General features: G+C 40.8%; 1 protein-coding gene across 2 annotated transcripts in view; it reads left to right on the top strand.

The window, feature by feature from the left end:
* KMT5B (lysine methyltransferase 5B) overlaps positions 1-17299 on the top strand; it is a 45270-nt gene that overhangs the window by 10255 nt on the left and 17716 nt on the right. Inside the window, exons 2-4 of one of the 2 annotated variants that reach the window (XM_080911280.1) lie at positions 6706-6941; positions 11051-11198; positions 14395-14463. In XM_080911280.1, coding sequence (XP_080767406.1) covers positions 6782-6941; positions 11051-11198; positions 14395-14463 — 377 coding nt within the window. In that variant the 5' untranslated portion in view covers positions 6706-6781. The remainder of the gene's footprint in view (positions 1-6705; positions 6942-11050; positions 11199-14394; positions 14464-17299) is intronic. The other variant, XM_080911281.1, reaches the window with a different exon arrangement.

Raw genomic sequence — 17299 nt, 5'->3', positions numbered from 1 at the left:
GTGAGCTGCTATATGGGTGCCAGGAATTAAACCTGGGACAACCAGTGCCCCTAACCTTTCAGCCATCTCTTAGGCGCTCTCTGCAGAATTGTAAAAAGTAGTTTTTTTTTTTTTACAACATTAAACAAAAAACTCTCCCATTTTGAAGTTATTAGGCGCTCTCTGCAGAATTGTAAAAAGTAGTTTTTTTTTTTTTTACAACATTAAACAAAAAACTCTCCCATTTTGAAGTTATATTTGGAAGTAGAACCCTCCAAATGGGCCAAGACTGTCAACACAGCATACCAGTGCTGAGCTTCCATGCAGTGACTGGGCTGGAAGATGTCCATTGTTGTTGGGCACAGGATACTTCCTGAGTCAAGTACATTTACTGAGACAACTATGTTTTCTCTGGAATTGAGTGTTTTTGAATATAAGTAAGTGGTCAGGTAGGGAAAATAGTACCCTCTCCCCTAAATGCAGCTGTAGTGTTCTCATAGGAGGGGAAGTGTGGTAGTGGATGGGTGTTCTTTATCTTAGTGATATTATAACAAGGTGTGGTTATGAGTTTCCATTCTACTTTAGTTCTTTTGGAGGGGTGGGATTATTTTGTACTTTGAGGTGAGGATCTCACTATGTAGGTGGTCTCAAATTCATCATCTTTTTAAGCCTCCAGACTAGCCTTCTGAATTCCCTAAGTATTTTTGTATTTTAACAGTTTTCTAATGTGCTTCAAGCTGACCCTATCCACCCCAACCTTGTGTGTGGTCCTAGAACCTGAGAAACATTGCCTCTTCCACTTGTTGATCCAGTGACTCCCTTAGTGTTGATGAACCAGCCTCTTGGGAATGATGCTGTCATCCCTAATGCAGTTACTGTTACCTTTCCTCAGAATCAGTTGCATCATTTTCAGAGAGTGCAGGGTCATCTCTTAGGACTTTATCATCTTCTACTTAGATGAACATGTCACTCCAGTACAGAGAATTAAGTTTTTAAATAGAATATCCTGGATTTATTCTTTGACAATATCATACACAAAACAATGTATCTTGATCATACCCTCCAACTTTTCCCTCCACTCCTCCCAGAAACCCCCCCAAAACATACCCTTTCCTCTTTTTTTTTTTTTTTTTTTTTTTGGTGCAGCTCACTATCTGTAACCCACTGAGTCCTGTTAGTATAGTGTTGCTTGCTGGACTACTGACTGACACTGCTGTTTTGTTTTTTTAAAAGATGTATTTACTTATTATATATAAGTACACTATAGCTGTCTTCAGACACCAGAAGAGAGCATCAGATCTTATTACAGATGGTTGTGAGCCACCATGTGGTTGCTGGGATTTGAACTCAGGACTTCTGGAAGACCAGTTAGTGCACTTAACCACTGAGCCATCTCACTAATCTTGTGCAGATAAGATACAATGGTAGTGAGTCCATAGTTCACAGTACTCCCCCATTATCTATTCTTACATTCTTTCCACCTCTTCCTCCTTGATGCTCTCTGAGCTGTTTGATGTACATGTCCCATTTTGGGCTGAACACTCAATAGTCCCTTATTCTCAGCACTTTGGACCACTTTGAGTCTCTAGATTCAGTGCTGACCATTGAAGAACTTCTCTGCCCAAGGCTGAGTGCAACACTAACCTGAGTGCATAAACATAAATATAAATATTTAGGAAGCAGTTTGACATGCCCATCTAGCAAGTCAACAGTAGTAGGTTCCCCACCACCACTGACCTCTCCCCCTTCTTCCTTTGAGGCCAGGTCTTATATAGCTTAGACTGACATCAAACTTGTTATGTACCTGAGGCTGCTATTTTAACTGCTGTTCCTCCTGCCTCTGCACCCTGAGTGCTGGAATTATGGTCATCCATTACCATGTCCAATAGTTGTTAAAACGTTTTAACACAGGGGCTAAACAGGTGGCTTCCTCCTTGCGACCTCCCAAGGTTACTAGGCACACACATGGTGTACATACAGGCACATATGCAAAGTACTCACGCTAATATAAAAGCGAGGCTGGAGAGGTGGCTCAGTATAACTTAATGCTGTAGAGGATCTGGTTTGATAGCTCACAACTGCCTGTAACTCAGGTTCCAGGAGATCCATTTCTTTCTTCTCACCTTTAAGAGCTTCTACAGGCACATGATACATGTACATACACTCAGGTGCATGCTTATACATATAAAAATAAATAAAAATATTGGGACTAGAGAGACAGCTCAGTTTTTTAAGAGCACCAGTTGTTCTTCCAGAGGTCCTGAGTTCAATTCCCAGCAACCACATGGTGGCTCACAACTGTCTGTAATGGGATCTGATGCCCTCTTCTGGTATGTCTGAAGGTGTACTCACATACATTAATAATAGTAATAATAATAATAATAATAATAATAATAATAATAATAATAATAATAATAATAGAGTAGTGTGTGATTTTAGCGGTTGGACCATTTACATCTTTAGCCTCTCAAATAAATTTTAGAAATTTAACTCAGACCCTAAACCATCTCATTAATCAGTCTGTTTCTAGCATTCCTCAGTCCCTAGATTTAATTTACATATATATTTCCTGGCATTTAAGACTTCTTCCTTTTGCTAATATTTCTCTTTGTCCTGCCATCTTTTTTTTTCTTTTTTAGCACAAACTGTATTTCTCAGTGCATGTTTAGAGACACTGCATCTGTGTATGATGTTCTTTTCTTTGCAGGGTTCACCCAGTCGTCAGTGGTCTATCCTGACTTGCCTTCTGAATCTTCTGCACCCTTTACCCAAGATGATGTCTTGAAGTACTGTTCCTGGGCTGCTCTTTGCTCCTTCTTCCTTCATGGACTGCTTTGTCCTCATTTTGACTTCTGATTATTAGCTAGTCTTCTTAGCTCTTAGACCTACTTTATCCACTGTAGGCCTAGATAAATTTGGATCTATGGCTTTAAAATACTATAAATAAATACCACAGCACCAGGTGGTATCCTCCAGCCTGTTTCTCAGCCCTGGGCTTCTAGAAATGACCAAAGCCTGAGACTCCTATAGTTTTTTTTTTTTGTTTTTTTTTTTGTTTTTTTCTCTCAGCTGCCTCAAGATTCTTCTGTCGGAATTATGAGTTCTCATTGCCTAACCTCCACATTTGGTGTCTCTCAGTGCTGTCCATTAAACCTTCAGAGAAGACCCTGAAGTCAGCCATTTCTTGTTATTCTATGCGGGCCAGTGTTGTATCTCTGCTTTTAATTTGTGAGCTCTTCACAACAGTAACCTCCTAGTGTGGCCCTTTAAAACGGAGGCAATGTTAATACCACTCTGCTTCCTGTGTTTCTGAAAGAATAAATTCTGTCTCCAAATGCATTTTAAAACTTACCTTCTGTTGCCTGTCCTTTCAGCATCTCTGCCCTACCGTGCCTCTCTAGCCTTTTGTCTGCCCCTGCCACACTAGACTGTGAAGGTGTTTCTGCTCTAGGCTGGTGTTTGCCTTCTCTGTGCAAACACTTTTGATTGCAGCTAGCTTCCTGTCTTCCCTCAGCTTTCTTAGAAAAAGTTATCACACCTGCTTGACCAGACACACTCCTGCTTATTCTGTTTCTCTTTTCTCTAAGGTGTTTATTTTTGTTTGTTTGTTTTGTTTTTGTTTTTCAAGACAGGGTTTCTCTATGTAGCCCTGGCTGTCCTATGAATACCAGTGTATAGGTATCTGTGTAGTTTGTGCTTTCAGTTAAAGATTTATTTATGTGTATGAGTGTTAAGACTGCGTATGTCTATGTGCCATATGCAAACCTGTGCCTTAGGAAGCTAGAAGAGAGTATTCTATTCCTGAGTTGTGGAGTTCTGAGCCATGTGGGTGCTAAGAGCTGAACCTGGGTCCTCTGTAAGAGCAAGTGTTCTTAACTAATCACCCCCTTAATTGAGTTTTTGGGTTTTGTTATTCAAGTTATTGTATATGTGCCATGGTGTACATGTGGAGGTCAATTTCTGCTTTTATGTGGGTCCTGCAAATGGAACTCAAATTGTCAAGCTTATGAGGAAAGCCCTCTTACCCACTGAGCCATCTCAATTTGCTTTGGTTACTAATTTATCATTTCTTGGTATGTTTTTCCCACAGGTGAACTGGGGAGATGGATCAGTTGTTAAAGTGCCTGCCACACAAGCATGAGGAGCTGAGTTCAGGTCACAAGAACCTATGTAAAAGCTGGATTTAGCAATATATTATAAAAGTAGATAACAAACCATCTACTTCATTAATCAGGGGAGGCAGAGGCAAGAAAATATCTGTGAGTTTGGAGCTGGCCATGTCTACACAGCAAGCTCCTATGCAAAAATTTTCAATTCCAGCAGAGTCCCATTCAGGAGCCTTCGCTGGGCTATACATAAAGCATTGTGTCTTGGAAATTGGTGTTACTCTTGTCTGACACAAACACCTCCTACACTGTGGACTGTTTAGATAGCAGCTTCAGCTGATCATATTGCAGCTGCCCTGTTGTAGTTCTCTGGTTGTTATCTTGCATTCAGTTATAGTGAAAGCAGCTTGCAGTAGCTGAAGCACTATTGCCAGGGTGAGTTGCTGGTGAGCTTTTCCTAAAATTTAGAAAGAATTCTTGGTAGAATTTTTTGTAGGTTAAACTTCTGTTCTGTGAATTTTCTTAGAAAATTGGTCTATCTTCTTTATCCTGGCAGATAGTACAGATAATCAGGAATGATTAGAGCAGTTGTTCTCATATTAACTTGTGCACTACACAGATGTCTTGTCACACCTGGAGTTCCTGCTTCAAATCTTGTGAGTTGTAATTTCAAGATTCTGCATAGAGCAGTTGCTGCCTTATTGGGACCCAAGTTCTAACCCAACACCCAAGTCATGCAGCTCAAAAATCCAACTCCATCTCTAAGGAATCTGCCCCCTTCTGGCCTCTGTGGCACCTGCACTCACACATATCACATAAAGTCTTTAAAGCCATGTCTGTCTGTCCTGCTCTGCAGAGTTACACTTAGGGCTCCTAAAAACACATTCTTGAGTTATTGTTCATAAGTGTCAAATGGGACATATTTGGGAGTTTCCAAAAGGATCAAAAGTGCTTTAGGTTGTCTTTGTCTTTTCTCCTAGATGTCAGAACTAAAATAAACAAAATGCTGGGGAGATGGCTCAGAGGTTAAGAGCACTGACTACTCTTCCAGAGGACCTGAGTTCACTTCCCAGCAACCACATGGTGACTCACAACCATCTGTAACGGGATCCAATGCACTCTTGTGTGTGTCTGAAGACAGCTACAGTGTACTCATATAAATAAAAAAGAATTTTTTTAAAAAAAGGCAAATGTAGAACCCTGAGTTTAAAAAAAAAAAAAAAAGTTAAACAGCAGCTTGATTTAAATAGAAACAGACCCAGAGGAAAGTACTTCAGAGTTATCTCCACATCAGCTAGGAGTCTTTACCTTTCAGCTGAGCCTGTCTTTTAAAATTAATTTGAAGTCCTCTGTAAAGTTATACAAAGAACTCTGAGGGCACATAGAAATTAATGTTTTGTGTTTGTATCATTAAAGGTGTACATTCCTGGAGTCCTTCAGAATTTATCATGAGGCTAGGGGTGTGCTTCAATGATCGAATATGTGTTTAGCCTGTGTGAGGCCCTGGCTCAGTTCCCACTGCTCTTAGTTTTCTGTGCCTTTATCTGTTGTCAGGAGAGCCATGGCTAGAAGCTGAGTTGCACTGTTGGAGTTGTGCCAGTACTCACAGGCTCCCTTCAGGACTGAGGTTCTTCAGCTTTGCATGTACTCATTTGCAAGCTGTAGTCTGACTTGGACTATAGTGCAACTCCCTAGTGAGGAACATTAGCAGTCGTAACTGTGACTTCTCAGACCCTCAAATAAATCCCCATTCCTAAATCCAGCTGTTAATGTTTAAAGAGTGAATACTATTGTATACGCATTGTTTCCCTAAGTTTTCTTGCCATTGTGAGGCACAATAAAGCACATGGTTCCAGATGGGTATGACTTGGATACTTGAATATGGGTTCTTAAATGCTTCCAAGCAGCAGAAAGATAGGAAATGCATATTATGATTCTGGAGATCAGAAGACAGCTTGGAAGAAGTGGTTCTTTTCTTTCAATATATGGGGCCCAGAATGAAACTGGGGACATCAGGCTTGGTGCCTGTCAGGTTCTTACACTGTAAGTAAAGAATTCTTGAATTTCAGTAGTCCCTTTCAGGAGTGAAGAGAACTTCACCTAGATGGCCTTTTCTTAAGCTTTCCTATGGACAAAGGAGGTAATTCCCTTCTATTTTACTTGTAGTTCATGGAGTGTTACCAGACTGTATCAGTGGGTTCTTGAGCTGTGCACTGGCAGAGATATTTTTCAGCTCTTGGTAACTGAAAAGGGAATGTTCATGGAGCTAGAGGTCTGTCGTGGGAAGTGTGGGGCACTCCAGTCCTGAAACTGACATATGGTGGGAGACAAAAATGGTCTTGGGGGGCAGGGGAGAGATGGCTCAGTGGTTAAGAGCAATGACTACTCTTCCAGAGGTCCTGAGTTCAATCCCCAGCAACCACATGGTGGCTCACAATCATCTGTAATGGGATCCGATGCCCTCTTCTGGTGTGTCTGAAGACAGCTACAGTGTACTCAAATGCATAAAATAAATAAATTAAAAATAGAGAGAGAATGGTCTGTGTCTTTCTTACGTTCTGTTAACATGGTCTTTCATATATTTACTTTCTGTTTTGTTTTCATGTTTTGTTTCTGTTAGGAGAGAACATTGAAATTATTCTCTAAGCTATCTGAAGAGAGTGACTAAATGCTCCTGGGTCAGGCTGTCTGTGGGTATGAAGTGGTTGGGAGACTCCAAGAACATGGTGGTGAATGGCAGGAGAAATGGAAGCAAGTTGTCTAATGACCATCAGCAGAATCAATCAAAATTACAGCACTCGGGCAAGGACACCCTGAAGACCGGCAGAAACACAGTTGAGAGGCGGTCCAACAGATGTATGTACACCTTCGTCTCACTGTTTCTGGTTGTGGTGTGCCTGTGTTCCCTCTGCTCCCTCTTGTCATTATACTCCCTCTGTTCTCTCAGAGGAGAGCCTTTTCATTCTCACAAGTCCTTTCCGGTTATTTCTTTCTTTTCCTTTTGTCTTTGGGGTTTGGGGTGTGCTCCATCATGTTGCCCAGGTTCGACTTGGACTCTTCCTGGTCTCAAGTGATCCTCCTGCTTCAGCCTCCCAAGTAGCTGGCACTACAGACACATGCACTTGGGAAGCAGAGGAAGAGCCCTGTGAGTTCAAGGGCAGCCTGGGAGAAATAAACCCAAATAAACTAACTTGTAACAAGTTGTCATTTAAATACAGTAGAGCCTACCCAAAGAGAAAGCCTCAGGCCCAGAGGGCTTCATTGTTGGGTTCTCTGAAATGTCTCAAGAATTGACACCAGTACTTGAGAAAGTCTTAGGAATACTTGTAATGTATTTTCTTAACCCTAATGCCAAACTGAGACATCACAAGAAAAGTACAGAGTGTGTTCTAAATATGAACAAAACTATTCTTCACAAAATACTAGCATATTATCGTAAGAATGGAGACCATTTTCCTAGAATCCCATTTCCAGGGCCTTGGGGGTGGTGGTTCTTTCCCTAGATAGAATTGAAGGAAGGAAGTGCGTGTGTGCCTGCCTGCCTGCCTGTCTGTCTGTGCATGTGCAATTTGAGGGGCTGGAGAGATGGCTCAGCATTTAAGAGCACTGACTGTTCTTCCAGAGGACCTGAGTTCAATTCCCAGCAACCACAGGGTGGTTCACAACCATCAGTAATGGGGTCTGATGCCCTCTTTGGGCATGAAGACATAACTACAGATAGAGCACTCATACATAAAATAAATATATAAATTAATCTTTTTAAAAAGATTTTATTTATTAACCCCAGCATTCTAAAGGCTGAGACAGGAGGATTAATTAGAATTTAGAACCAGCCAAGACTGCATGAAGAGAACCTTGCTCAACAAAATAGTCTGAGGCTGTAGCCTGGTGATAAGTAATTCAGCTAGGCTGTAGGAGGTTCCAGGTTCAGCCCCAGGCACCACAGACAAAAACTTCATTTACAGTACCATTCAGAACAGTAGCAATAAGAATCTACAAAGTATTAATATATTTCTGAAAACTGAAAAATACTGTTGAAAAAAATTGAAGACTTAACTGGGGAGATGGCTCAGTGGTTAAGGGGTCCTGAGTTCGATTCCCAGCAACCACATGGTGGCTCACAACCATTTATACTGGGATCTGATGTGTGTAGGTGAACATACAGACAGAACACTCATATATAAAATAAGTAAATTTTTTTAAAATGTTGAAGGTCTAATAGATGGAATGCAGCGTTGCTTTGTTCCTCAATTAGACAACAGATGGCGATACTCTCCAAGTGATCCTGTCAGTCCCAGTTGGCATATTCAAAAATTGACAAATACTAAAATACAAGAGGCCAAGGAACCCAGAATAGCAAACAGTATTTGGAGTTGTGGGGAGTGAAGTTAGGAAAGTCAACTTCCTCTATTACAAAACTTCCTTCACTGCTGTAGTAGTCAGCACAGGAATGTCCAGCACATCTGTGCTCCTGGAATACATTTCAGAACAAGAATAAACCACACAGTTTAGTTCTGTCAACAAGAGTGGGAGGTTTGCTAGGACTGAAGCTCATGGCTTCTAGAGAAGTACTTCCCCATTGAGCTGCATTCCCAGCCTTGTTTCCCTTCCTTCCTTCCTTCCTTCCTTCCTTCCTTCCTTCCTTCCTTCCTTTCTTTCCTTCCTTCCTTCCTTCCTAGCTTTCTTTCTTCCTTTGTTTTTTTTTAAGAATACCAGGAAAAATACAATGAAGGAGAATTATGTCTCCATAAGTGAAGTGAACCTAGCATACCATGTGTGTGAAACATTAAAGTCCCAGAAGCAAACACAGGCAACTTTTTCCTGACCTCACATGGGGCAATGTTCTTTTTAAGTAGGACATTAAAAAACAAGGAACAAGGAAAAAATCAAAATCACAAACCATGTGTTAAATCACCAAAAAGTAAAAAGACAACCACCATAGAATGGAGTGGAAGAACTAGTTCTAAATCATATGTCTACAAAGGGCCATCTCCAGAATATACAAAAAATCCCTTGAAAGTCAAGGTAAAAGACGGAACTCAATTCAAAATAGATTAAGGATCTGAGTAGACATAAGTGCTACAGAGATACACAAGTAGCCAGTAGCATATTTAATTAGCACAAAATGCAAATCAAAAATCCAAAGTTCTACCAGCTCACTGCCACCCAGTCAGCTAGAATCAGAATGACAGGCTGTTTGCAAGGAGTGGGAGGCTTGGACTGAGTGTTAGGAATGAGAACCCCACTAGGAAGACTTTGTGGATACACAGTATTTTTACAGAGGTTTGTGGCAGCATTATCCATAGTAGCCCCAAAACAGCTCAGATGAGTCTGCTAGCTAAAGTAGAGTATTTTTTAACCATAGGACAAAAATACTGATACATAGTGGAACGTGATGATGTGTGCAAATTGTAAGAAGCTAGTAACAGAGGATGATCTGTCTTATCATTCCAGCACATAAATTTTTCAGAACAGGCAAGTTGAAAAGAGACATAGTAGGTTAGTGATTGCCTCAGTCTGCGCAGTTGGTGGGGATAGTAAGGATCCACATGGGGGTGGTGATGGGAGAACAACTCAGTGAGTCTATTAACCACTGAATTGTCTGTTTTACCTGGTTGAGTTTGTATTTCAACACAACTTAGAAAATGTAGCAGGTTCAGGGTTAAGGATATATATATATATACATAACTCATTGCTTACCTTGCATGCATGAGGTACTAGGTTTGACCCAGCTAACAATTTAGATAGGTTTGTTGTTGTTGTTGTTACTGTTAATTAATTTTTATTTGTATGGATGTTTTGCCTGCATATATGTTTGTATACATGCTTGTTGCCTTCAGAAGTCAGATCTCATGCTAAATGGTGGCAGTGCATGCCTATAATCCCAAGACTTAAGAGGTAGAGGCAGGTGCATCTCACTTCAAGGCCAGCCTGGTCTATACAATGAGTTCCAGGACAGCCAGGGATACACAGAAAAATCCAATTAAAAACAAAACAAAAAAAGAGAACAGATCTATTGAACTGAAGTTATAGACTGAGCTGTAACAAGATGGTGCTGGGAATTGAACTTGAGTCTGGAAGAGTGGCCAGTGCTCTGAATAGCTGAGCCATCCCTCCAGCCTCTTAGATAACTTTTCACATGCTTATATGCAAATACTTTGATTGCAAAAACCATATACCTACTCCTTGGAAAGGACCCACATGGTTTAATTTGTGAAAGAATGGATGAAAAGGTTAAACCTCCCATTCTTCATGTGCTGATTTTGAGAGCTTAAACTTACACTGTCATCAGCACTTTGTAAATTATGTGCTAATTCCTAGAGCAGACTGAACACTACCCATGAGCCACCAGCATATGGTGGAAGGTTTTTGTTTCTGCACATGCCTTCTTGGCATTGCTTCTCGGTGAAACTCAGCCACTTACGTTGTCCATTCAGTTCACTCATTGAGAAGTCTCTCAAACAGAAGTAGAATAGAAATAAGCCTCTCATTTTTCATTTTCTGTTTTTCTCCACTTCTGCTAACTCTAATCCCAGGCAAGTGTTTTAACTTCTGGTCCTCAGTTAACCATAAAGAAGATATTGGTTATTTAGCTACCCCAAAGCAGGAAACCCAACAATTTCTTGAGACCCTTTGGTTCTTGGGATCCACATTTATAGCATTTCTTGATGACTGTCTGCATCCCTGTTGTTTTCTTCTTCCCTACCTCTGTCTGTGATGGCTCTGTGTGCTGTCTCTGCTGTTTATGGAGTGGAGATTTAACCTAACTCCCAACTCCCTGGACCCTGTTCTTAGGAAACGTGATAATATTGTCAGCTGCCTGCATTCTCCTAATGGTTGGATTTACTCGATCTGTAATCACTAATAGTAACTCCAGCTGATGATGCCAGTTTGGATGCAGTGGGAATTTGTAAGGAGATTGAGTTGTTTCACCAAGTTATATTTTTTTCTTTTGCTTTTCACAGGTCATGGTAACTCAGGATTTGAAGGACAGAGTCGCTATGTGCCATCCTCTGGAATGTCCGCCAAGGAGCTCTGTGAGAATGATGACTTAGCAACCAGTTTGGTTCTTGATCCCTATTTAGGTTTTCAGACACACAAAATGAACACTAGGTAATTTTGATTTTTTTCTTGCACAGAACCAATATGATGGTCAACTTAAGAGAACAGGTGATGAATCTGAATTATAAATAACAATAACGTTCGTTGATACAGAATAATTTTCTGTCAGCCAAGAGAAGCAGGAAGAATCTGGAAAGGAGGTCCACCTGGGGGTCAGATCTTTCCTGTGGCTTTATCATGGAATCTTACTGTTTTAAATAATGGCCACTGCTATTTTTGCCTTCTTGTGTAACCCTTGCAACTCAACAGTTAATACTGCATATTCTATAGAGTCTAAACTGCTTTGATAGTCTTGGGGCTGTGTGTGTGAGTTTGTGAGGGAATGACGAGAACGTAAGCAAGATATGTACCTTCATGCCTGCTCTGGTTCTTTGACTAAAGTCTGGGTCTCTGATTCTTGCAGTCCTCTTAAGAAACATTTTTCTCTTGGGAAAGATACTAAGATCATTTTATAATTCTTTCTCTCTTTGGATCTGGTGGAAATGGTTCTACTCAAGATTTAGAGATAAGATGAACTCTGGGCCCATTCCTTCTCATCTCCAACATTCATAGGCTTCCTATAGCCCTGTGTCTGAGATCATCCAGGAGGAATTAGAAAACCAGGTTTAATAAGCTCTGATTGTCAGGGGAGACAGGAACTGGAAGGAAGCCTTGCAAACCCTTGTCCCTTTCAGATTTTTCCTTTTCTAGAAGTAAAACTAGGGCAAAGTTTTTCTCACTTACCAGCTTTATTGTATACCTAGAAAGATTGGCAGTAAAAAGGTATCTTTGGGATTCCATGATTCTCTGTGAGTCCATTCACTAAACTGAATTTATGCGCACTGGAATTAAGGTGAGGCTGTCAGCAAGACTGCACTTGTGCCGGCCTACCACCTCATACTGCTTTAAGACCAGTTCCTCCTCTTCATTCAGTGAAGTTGATGCTTGTTCTCCTGGAAGATGATCCTGATAGGAGTTTAGTCATCCTCTGTATCTTTGCTGCTCTTGTTTTTGTTTTTGTTTCTTATTAAATAAGTGGATTACTTAAGTTGTCTTATGTTGATTATATCTTATATGTTAAGATACAGAGGCAAATGAAACATTTTAGAAAGTTATTTCATTAGAATCAGAACAAAAGTTTTAGTTGCTTATGGAAAAATACTTATTTTGAACCCCAGGCTTTTTTCCAGAGATTGAAGGGTTATACCTGTCACTGGCTCTGTAGTAGAAAGTATTGTGGTTTCTTCCCAGGACAGTGATGTTTCTTAGCCTATGGATGGAAACTGGGCTTCTGCATTTTTAACAAGCCCCTGATCTGTATTTAGAGTGGTTTAGTGTAAACCCAATTTTCCTAAAGCTAGCTTAAAATGATGTGGTCAGACAGTGAAGTTCAGAGGACTAAGGGTGTGGCTGCTCACCTATCATGAGGGAATTGGAGTGAAGAAGAGAAAATGGAAGAGAGGGAGAAAAATCTCAGTATTGTCACAATTACTGATACTTACGACCTTTTTGTATAGGAGGACTCCTGAGTTAAATGTGTTCTGTTCCCACAGAAGTGTTTTTCAGTGTAGCATTTAGTCTGATCGGCTGAACCAGCCTGTGGGAGTGGGCAGGACCAGTCTGCTCCAGATAGAATGGCCCCAGACTCTTCAGAGTCTGCCCTATGTGCAGTTGATGGCTTTCTCAAACAGGGGTTTCAGCAGCTCCCTGCAAGCTGTGTTTAGAAATACACAATCTCTTGTCTCCTTGTCTCTCTCCCTCTGCATGTCTGTAGTTTTGGGGATAGGCCAGGGCCTCACACTACTAAACAAGACTACCACTGGCCTGCAGTCTTAGCTCTGCTTGTTTTTGCCTTTTGCCTTTGTGCAAGTTTTCGGGGCTGTGTTGGAAAGCAGTTGTAGTTGTATGATTTGAGAACTTATGAAGGCAGTTCTGTTTTGAATGCTTACGCTTTGACTTTTTATTTGTTGGTTTGGGTTTTGAGGCAGGGTCTTGCTGTGTAGTCGAGGTTGACCTCATACTCAGAGTTCTCCTGCCTTAGTTTCCTGAGTGTCATATTAAGGGTGTGCAGCCCCACACTTGTCACAAGTACTTTGATTTTGACCTTACTTCCCCAGCATTCACCCACCAGTGAGGTAGAGCTATATCATGAGAGCTGAGTGAACAGAAAACACAAATTTACATTTGCTAGAATTTTTAAAATTGATTCTTGTCAGTTTCGAAACTTAAATTTTTTCTTTATACCAGGAGATTAGAGTTGTGGACAGTGCCTCTGATTTTTATATAACTTTCATTTTATTTTTATTTTATGTACATTGGTGTTTTAACTGTGTGTATGTCTGTATGAGGATGTTAGATCTGCTGGAACAGGAGTTACAGATAGTTGTGGGGTGTCATGTGGGTGCTGGGAATTGAACCCAGGTCCTTTGGAAGAAAAGTTAGTGCTCTTAATCACTGCATCATCTTTTCAGCCCCAATACGATTTTTTAAAAGGTAGTTGGGGCCAGACAGTGGCCTAATCCTTTAATCCCAACGCTTAAGAAACAGAAGCAGGTGGATATTGAATGAGTTCAAAGCCAGTTGGGTCTATGAAGTGATTTCCAGGACAATCTGGTCTACATAATAGAGAAACACTGTCTTAGGGCAGAAAAAAGAGTGGGGAGTGTAAAGATGGGATGGATGGGTGGCTTTAGTAGTCCCCCCCTTATCTAGGCAGCATGACTATCAGGCAGGCAGCCAAATGTGGTGGCCCATGCCTTTAATCCTAACATTCAAGAGGCTGAGGCAGAGACAGAGGCAAGTGGATCACTTGAGTTTGAGTCCAGCCTGGTTACATATTGAATTCCAGGTCATCCAAGACCGTATAAAGTAGCAATAACAAAAATGAAAACAACAAAAACTCAGGTATAGGTTAAAGAAGTGGTATTTATAAGAATTACCATCTGGTGACTTTTCCTTTAAAGCCTTGCTTAATTTTTCCAGTCTAAAAGTTGCCTTGATAGACATGAAGACATTTTGTGAATTTGTGGTAAATTTGTATTATGGGAAGAAGATTTTTAACAACCTGGCATTGCTATCTATGGAATATCCCTTTGGATTCATAAAGTTTTAAATATTGGTGTTTAAAGATTTGTTCTTCAGTGAATGTTTAGAGATGACAGCAGTTGTACAAATCGCCTTTAACATTCTTTGTTTTGTATTTGTATAGCACCTTTCCTTTGAGAAGTTCAAGACATATTTCAAAAGCTGACAGTTTTTCTCACAACAACCCTGTGAGGTAGGTAGTGTGCATTTCAGAAAAGCAAGGCACATGCCTGTGGTTCTGTCCTGGGACCATATAATTGAAATAAGATTTGTTTTAAAATTATCTATTTATATTTCATGTACATTTGTGTTTTGCCTGTATGTATGTTTGTGCAACAGTGTTGGATCACCCTGGAACTGGAGTTACAGTTGTGAGCTGCCTTGTGGGTACTGAGATTTGAAACCAGGTCCTCTGGAAGAGCAGCCAGTGCTCTTAACCATTGAGCCATCTCTCCAGCCTCCAAAATAGGACTTCTAAAGCATTTAGTACTCCTTTTAAACTGTATGGTCATGCTGGAGGCAGTGTCAGGGAGATCTCTGAGTTTGAGGCCAGCCTGGTCCAGGAGCCCTTTGCAGCTCTGGTTTGCAGCTGTTGGAGCATTTTCTGTCTCTTCTTCTTTCCTGCCTTTCCTTCCTTTTCTCTCCCTGCAGCGCCCCTGTTATTCTTTGGTGGATGTCAGTGGAGGGCACTGTAGCAGTGCAGCTAATACAGACTAGCTTTGTTGTTGTTGCCACAGTGGTCTCTGTGTTTGGAAGACAGAAAAGTTAAATAGCAAAAATGCTGGGAAGTCAGTCTTAGAGAGTGGGAACAGGCATGTGAGAGTGTGAATATATGTTTGTTGCCTGTTCCTCATAATAGCTGACTTTAAATTACATGTTTTATTTTGTACAGTAGCCACCAAGGTCTGGGAAAGAAAGATCTGTGTTTAAGTAGCAGATTTTGTAATCAGAAAGAATAAGCATATCCATTTGAAGATGCCAAATACCTTTCTCTTGCTCCCTGGCCTGGTCTGGTTTGGCCAGCTTGCTCTCTCCTAACATAAACTTCAACACCCTCTCTTGTATTCATCCCTTACACTGTAGGAAATAACATAAAAGCTAGATAGCTTAGAGTCTGAGCAGGTTCTTGCCACCAAACCCTGTGAGCCTGGAGTCAATCCCTGGGACTACATGATAAAGGAAGATAGCTAACTCCCACAAATTGTCCTCTGGCTTGAGACTGTGCCCTTCTTCCCCCACTAGATAAAGTAGCTCAAGTGCAGGTTCCACAGTGGCAAACAGAGGTCAAATCCTTTTCAAATCCACATCCAATTGGCAGATGCAGGTATATCTCTGAGTTTGAGGCTAGCCTGGACTGCATAATAAGTTCTAAGTTGGCCAAAGATACATAATAGAGGGGGCAGAAGAATGTAATAGGAAGGTATTTTCCTGCTTCTACGATCTGGAGAGGCCTTTTCTTTGTCTTTTAGTATTTGTTAATAGTTTTGTGTCATTGTATAATTTTATCTCACAATATTGACCAGGTGATATTAATATGTATCTGAAGGGTCACTGAAGTACTGTCTCCTTTTTGTTTCTCACTTTTCAAGACAAAGTCTCTCTGTGTAGCCCAGGCTGTCCTGGAACTCACTGTAGATCAGGCTGGCTTCAAACTCAGAGATGGGCCTGCTTCTGCCTCCAGAGTGCTAGGGCTGAAGGCCAGTGGGAGGACTACCTTATACTGTCCTTCATTCTTACGGCAGCTGGCTATGACAGTACATTTTCACACTTTGGAAATTGCATATTACATTTTTTTATTTTAATTTTTTTGCATATTAAATTTTAACTGAGGCTAACATTCTTGCTAGATGATAACAAAGGATAATTTTGTGGTTTTGTTTATGAGACAGTTCTAGTTAGAGAATGAAAAACAAAGGTCATCTTAGGAAAGGCACACCCCAGGGAAAATATTATAAGTAGAGTTATTTATGTTGATTTTAGCTCTTAAGTAGTTTAACATTGTGAACAATGAAAACTAGGGTACTTAGAAGACATTTGAGATTGGGATGGACATGGTTCAGAAAATAAAGGGCACAGACTCTGTTACAAATGCCTGCCTCAGTCATGATGGCTTGATAGATAAGCAGTTGCTGTGAAACTTGATCACCTGAACTTGCTTACTAAAGTCCACATAATGGGAGGAGAGAGTTTTGTCCTCGGACCTCTATACACATACTTACACATTCTCTCTCTCTCTCTCTCTCTCTCTCTCTCTCTCTCTCTCTCTCTCTCTCTCTCCCCCTCTCCCCCTCTCTCCCTCTCTCTCTCTCTCTCCCTCTCTCCCTCTTTCCCTCCCTCTCTCTCTCTCTCTCTCTCTCTCTCTCTCTCTCTCTCTCACTCACTAATTCTCAGTATATGTGTACACCTACCTTCATTTCTCCTGTCTAGCTTATTTTTCTGTATCTTTGAATGAGTTTAGCTTTTTTTGTGATGTTGAGGATGGAGCTGAGGACCTTGCAGGTTAGGCATATATTCTACCTGGACCTACATCCCCACTGCCATCCCACTGTGTAAACAGTGAGTTCCAGGACAGCCAGGGCACACAGAACCCTTGTCTTTAAAACACAAAAAACCAAAAACAAAATGATAAACAAACCAGAACAAAGACAATGTCTTTTCCTCTGGTGTTTCCCACAGTAGCCTCTTGCATGATGCTGTGCATAGAGAACTTAAGAGCTAAGCCTTGGTGGAATCATACAGTTTAGACTCTTCCTGAAGTGTTACTGGAAGCTATGCATGGTAGTACACACATATGCCAGCACTTAGGGTAGGGGAAAGTTGATTTGGTATTCAAGACCTTCCTTATCCACATTGAGTGACCAAGGCAAACAGCTGGCCTGGGTTAAATGAGACTCTGTCTCAAAAAGAAGAAAAGAAGTTAATACATTGTGGTAGCTTATTTTGAAGAGTGTTCTGTTGCATACTGAGCTTGGTGGAGTCAGTGCTAGGTCTTATCTCAGTGTTGTCAGACATTTTAGATACTAAGTGCA

The sequence above is a fragment of the Micromys minutus genome, assembly GCF_963924665.1.
Source record: "Micromys minutus genome assembly, chromosome: 2".
NCBI classification, from domain to species: Eukaryota; Metazoa; Chordata; class Mammalia; order Rodentia; family Muridae; genus Micromys; species Micromys minutus.
Note: the sequence above shows the minus strand (reverse complement) of the source record. Positions and strands in the feature narration are given on the sequence as shown.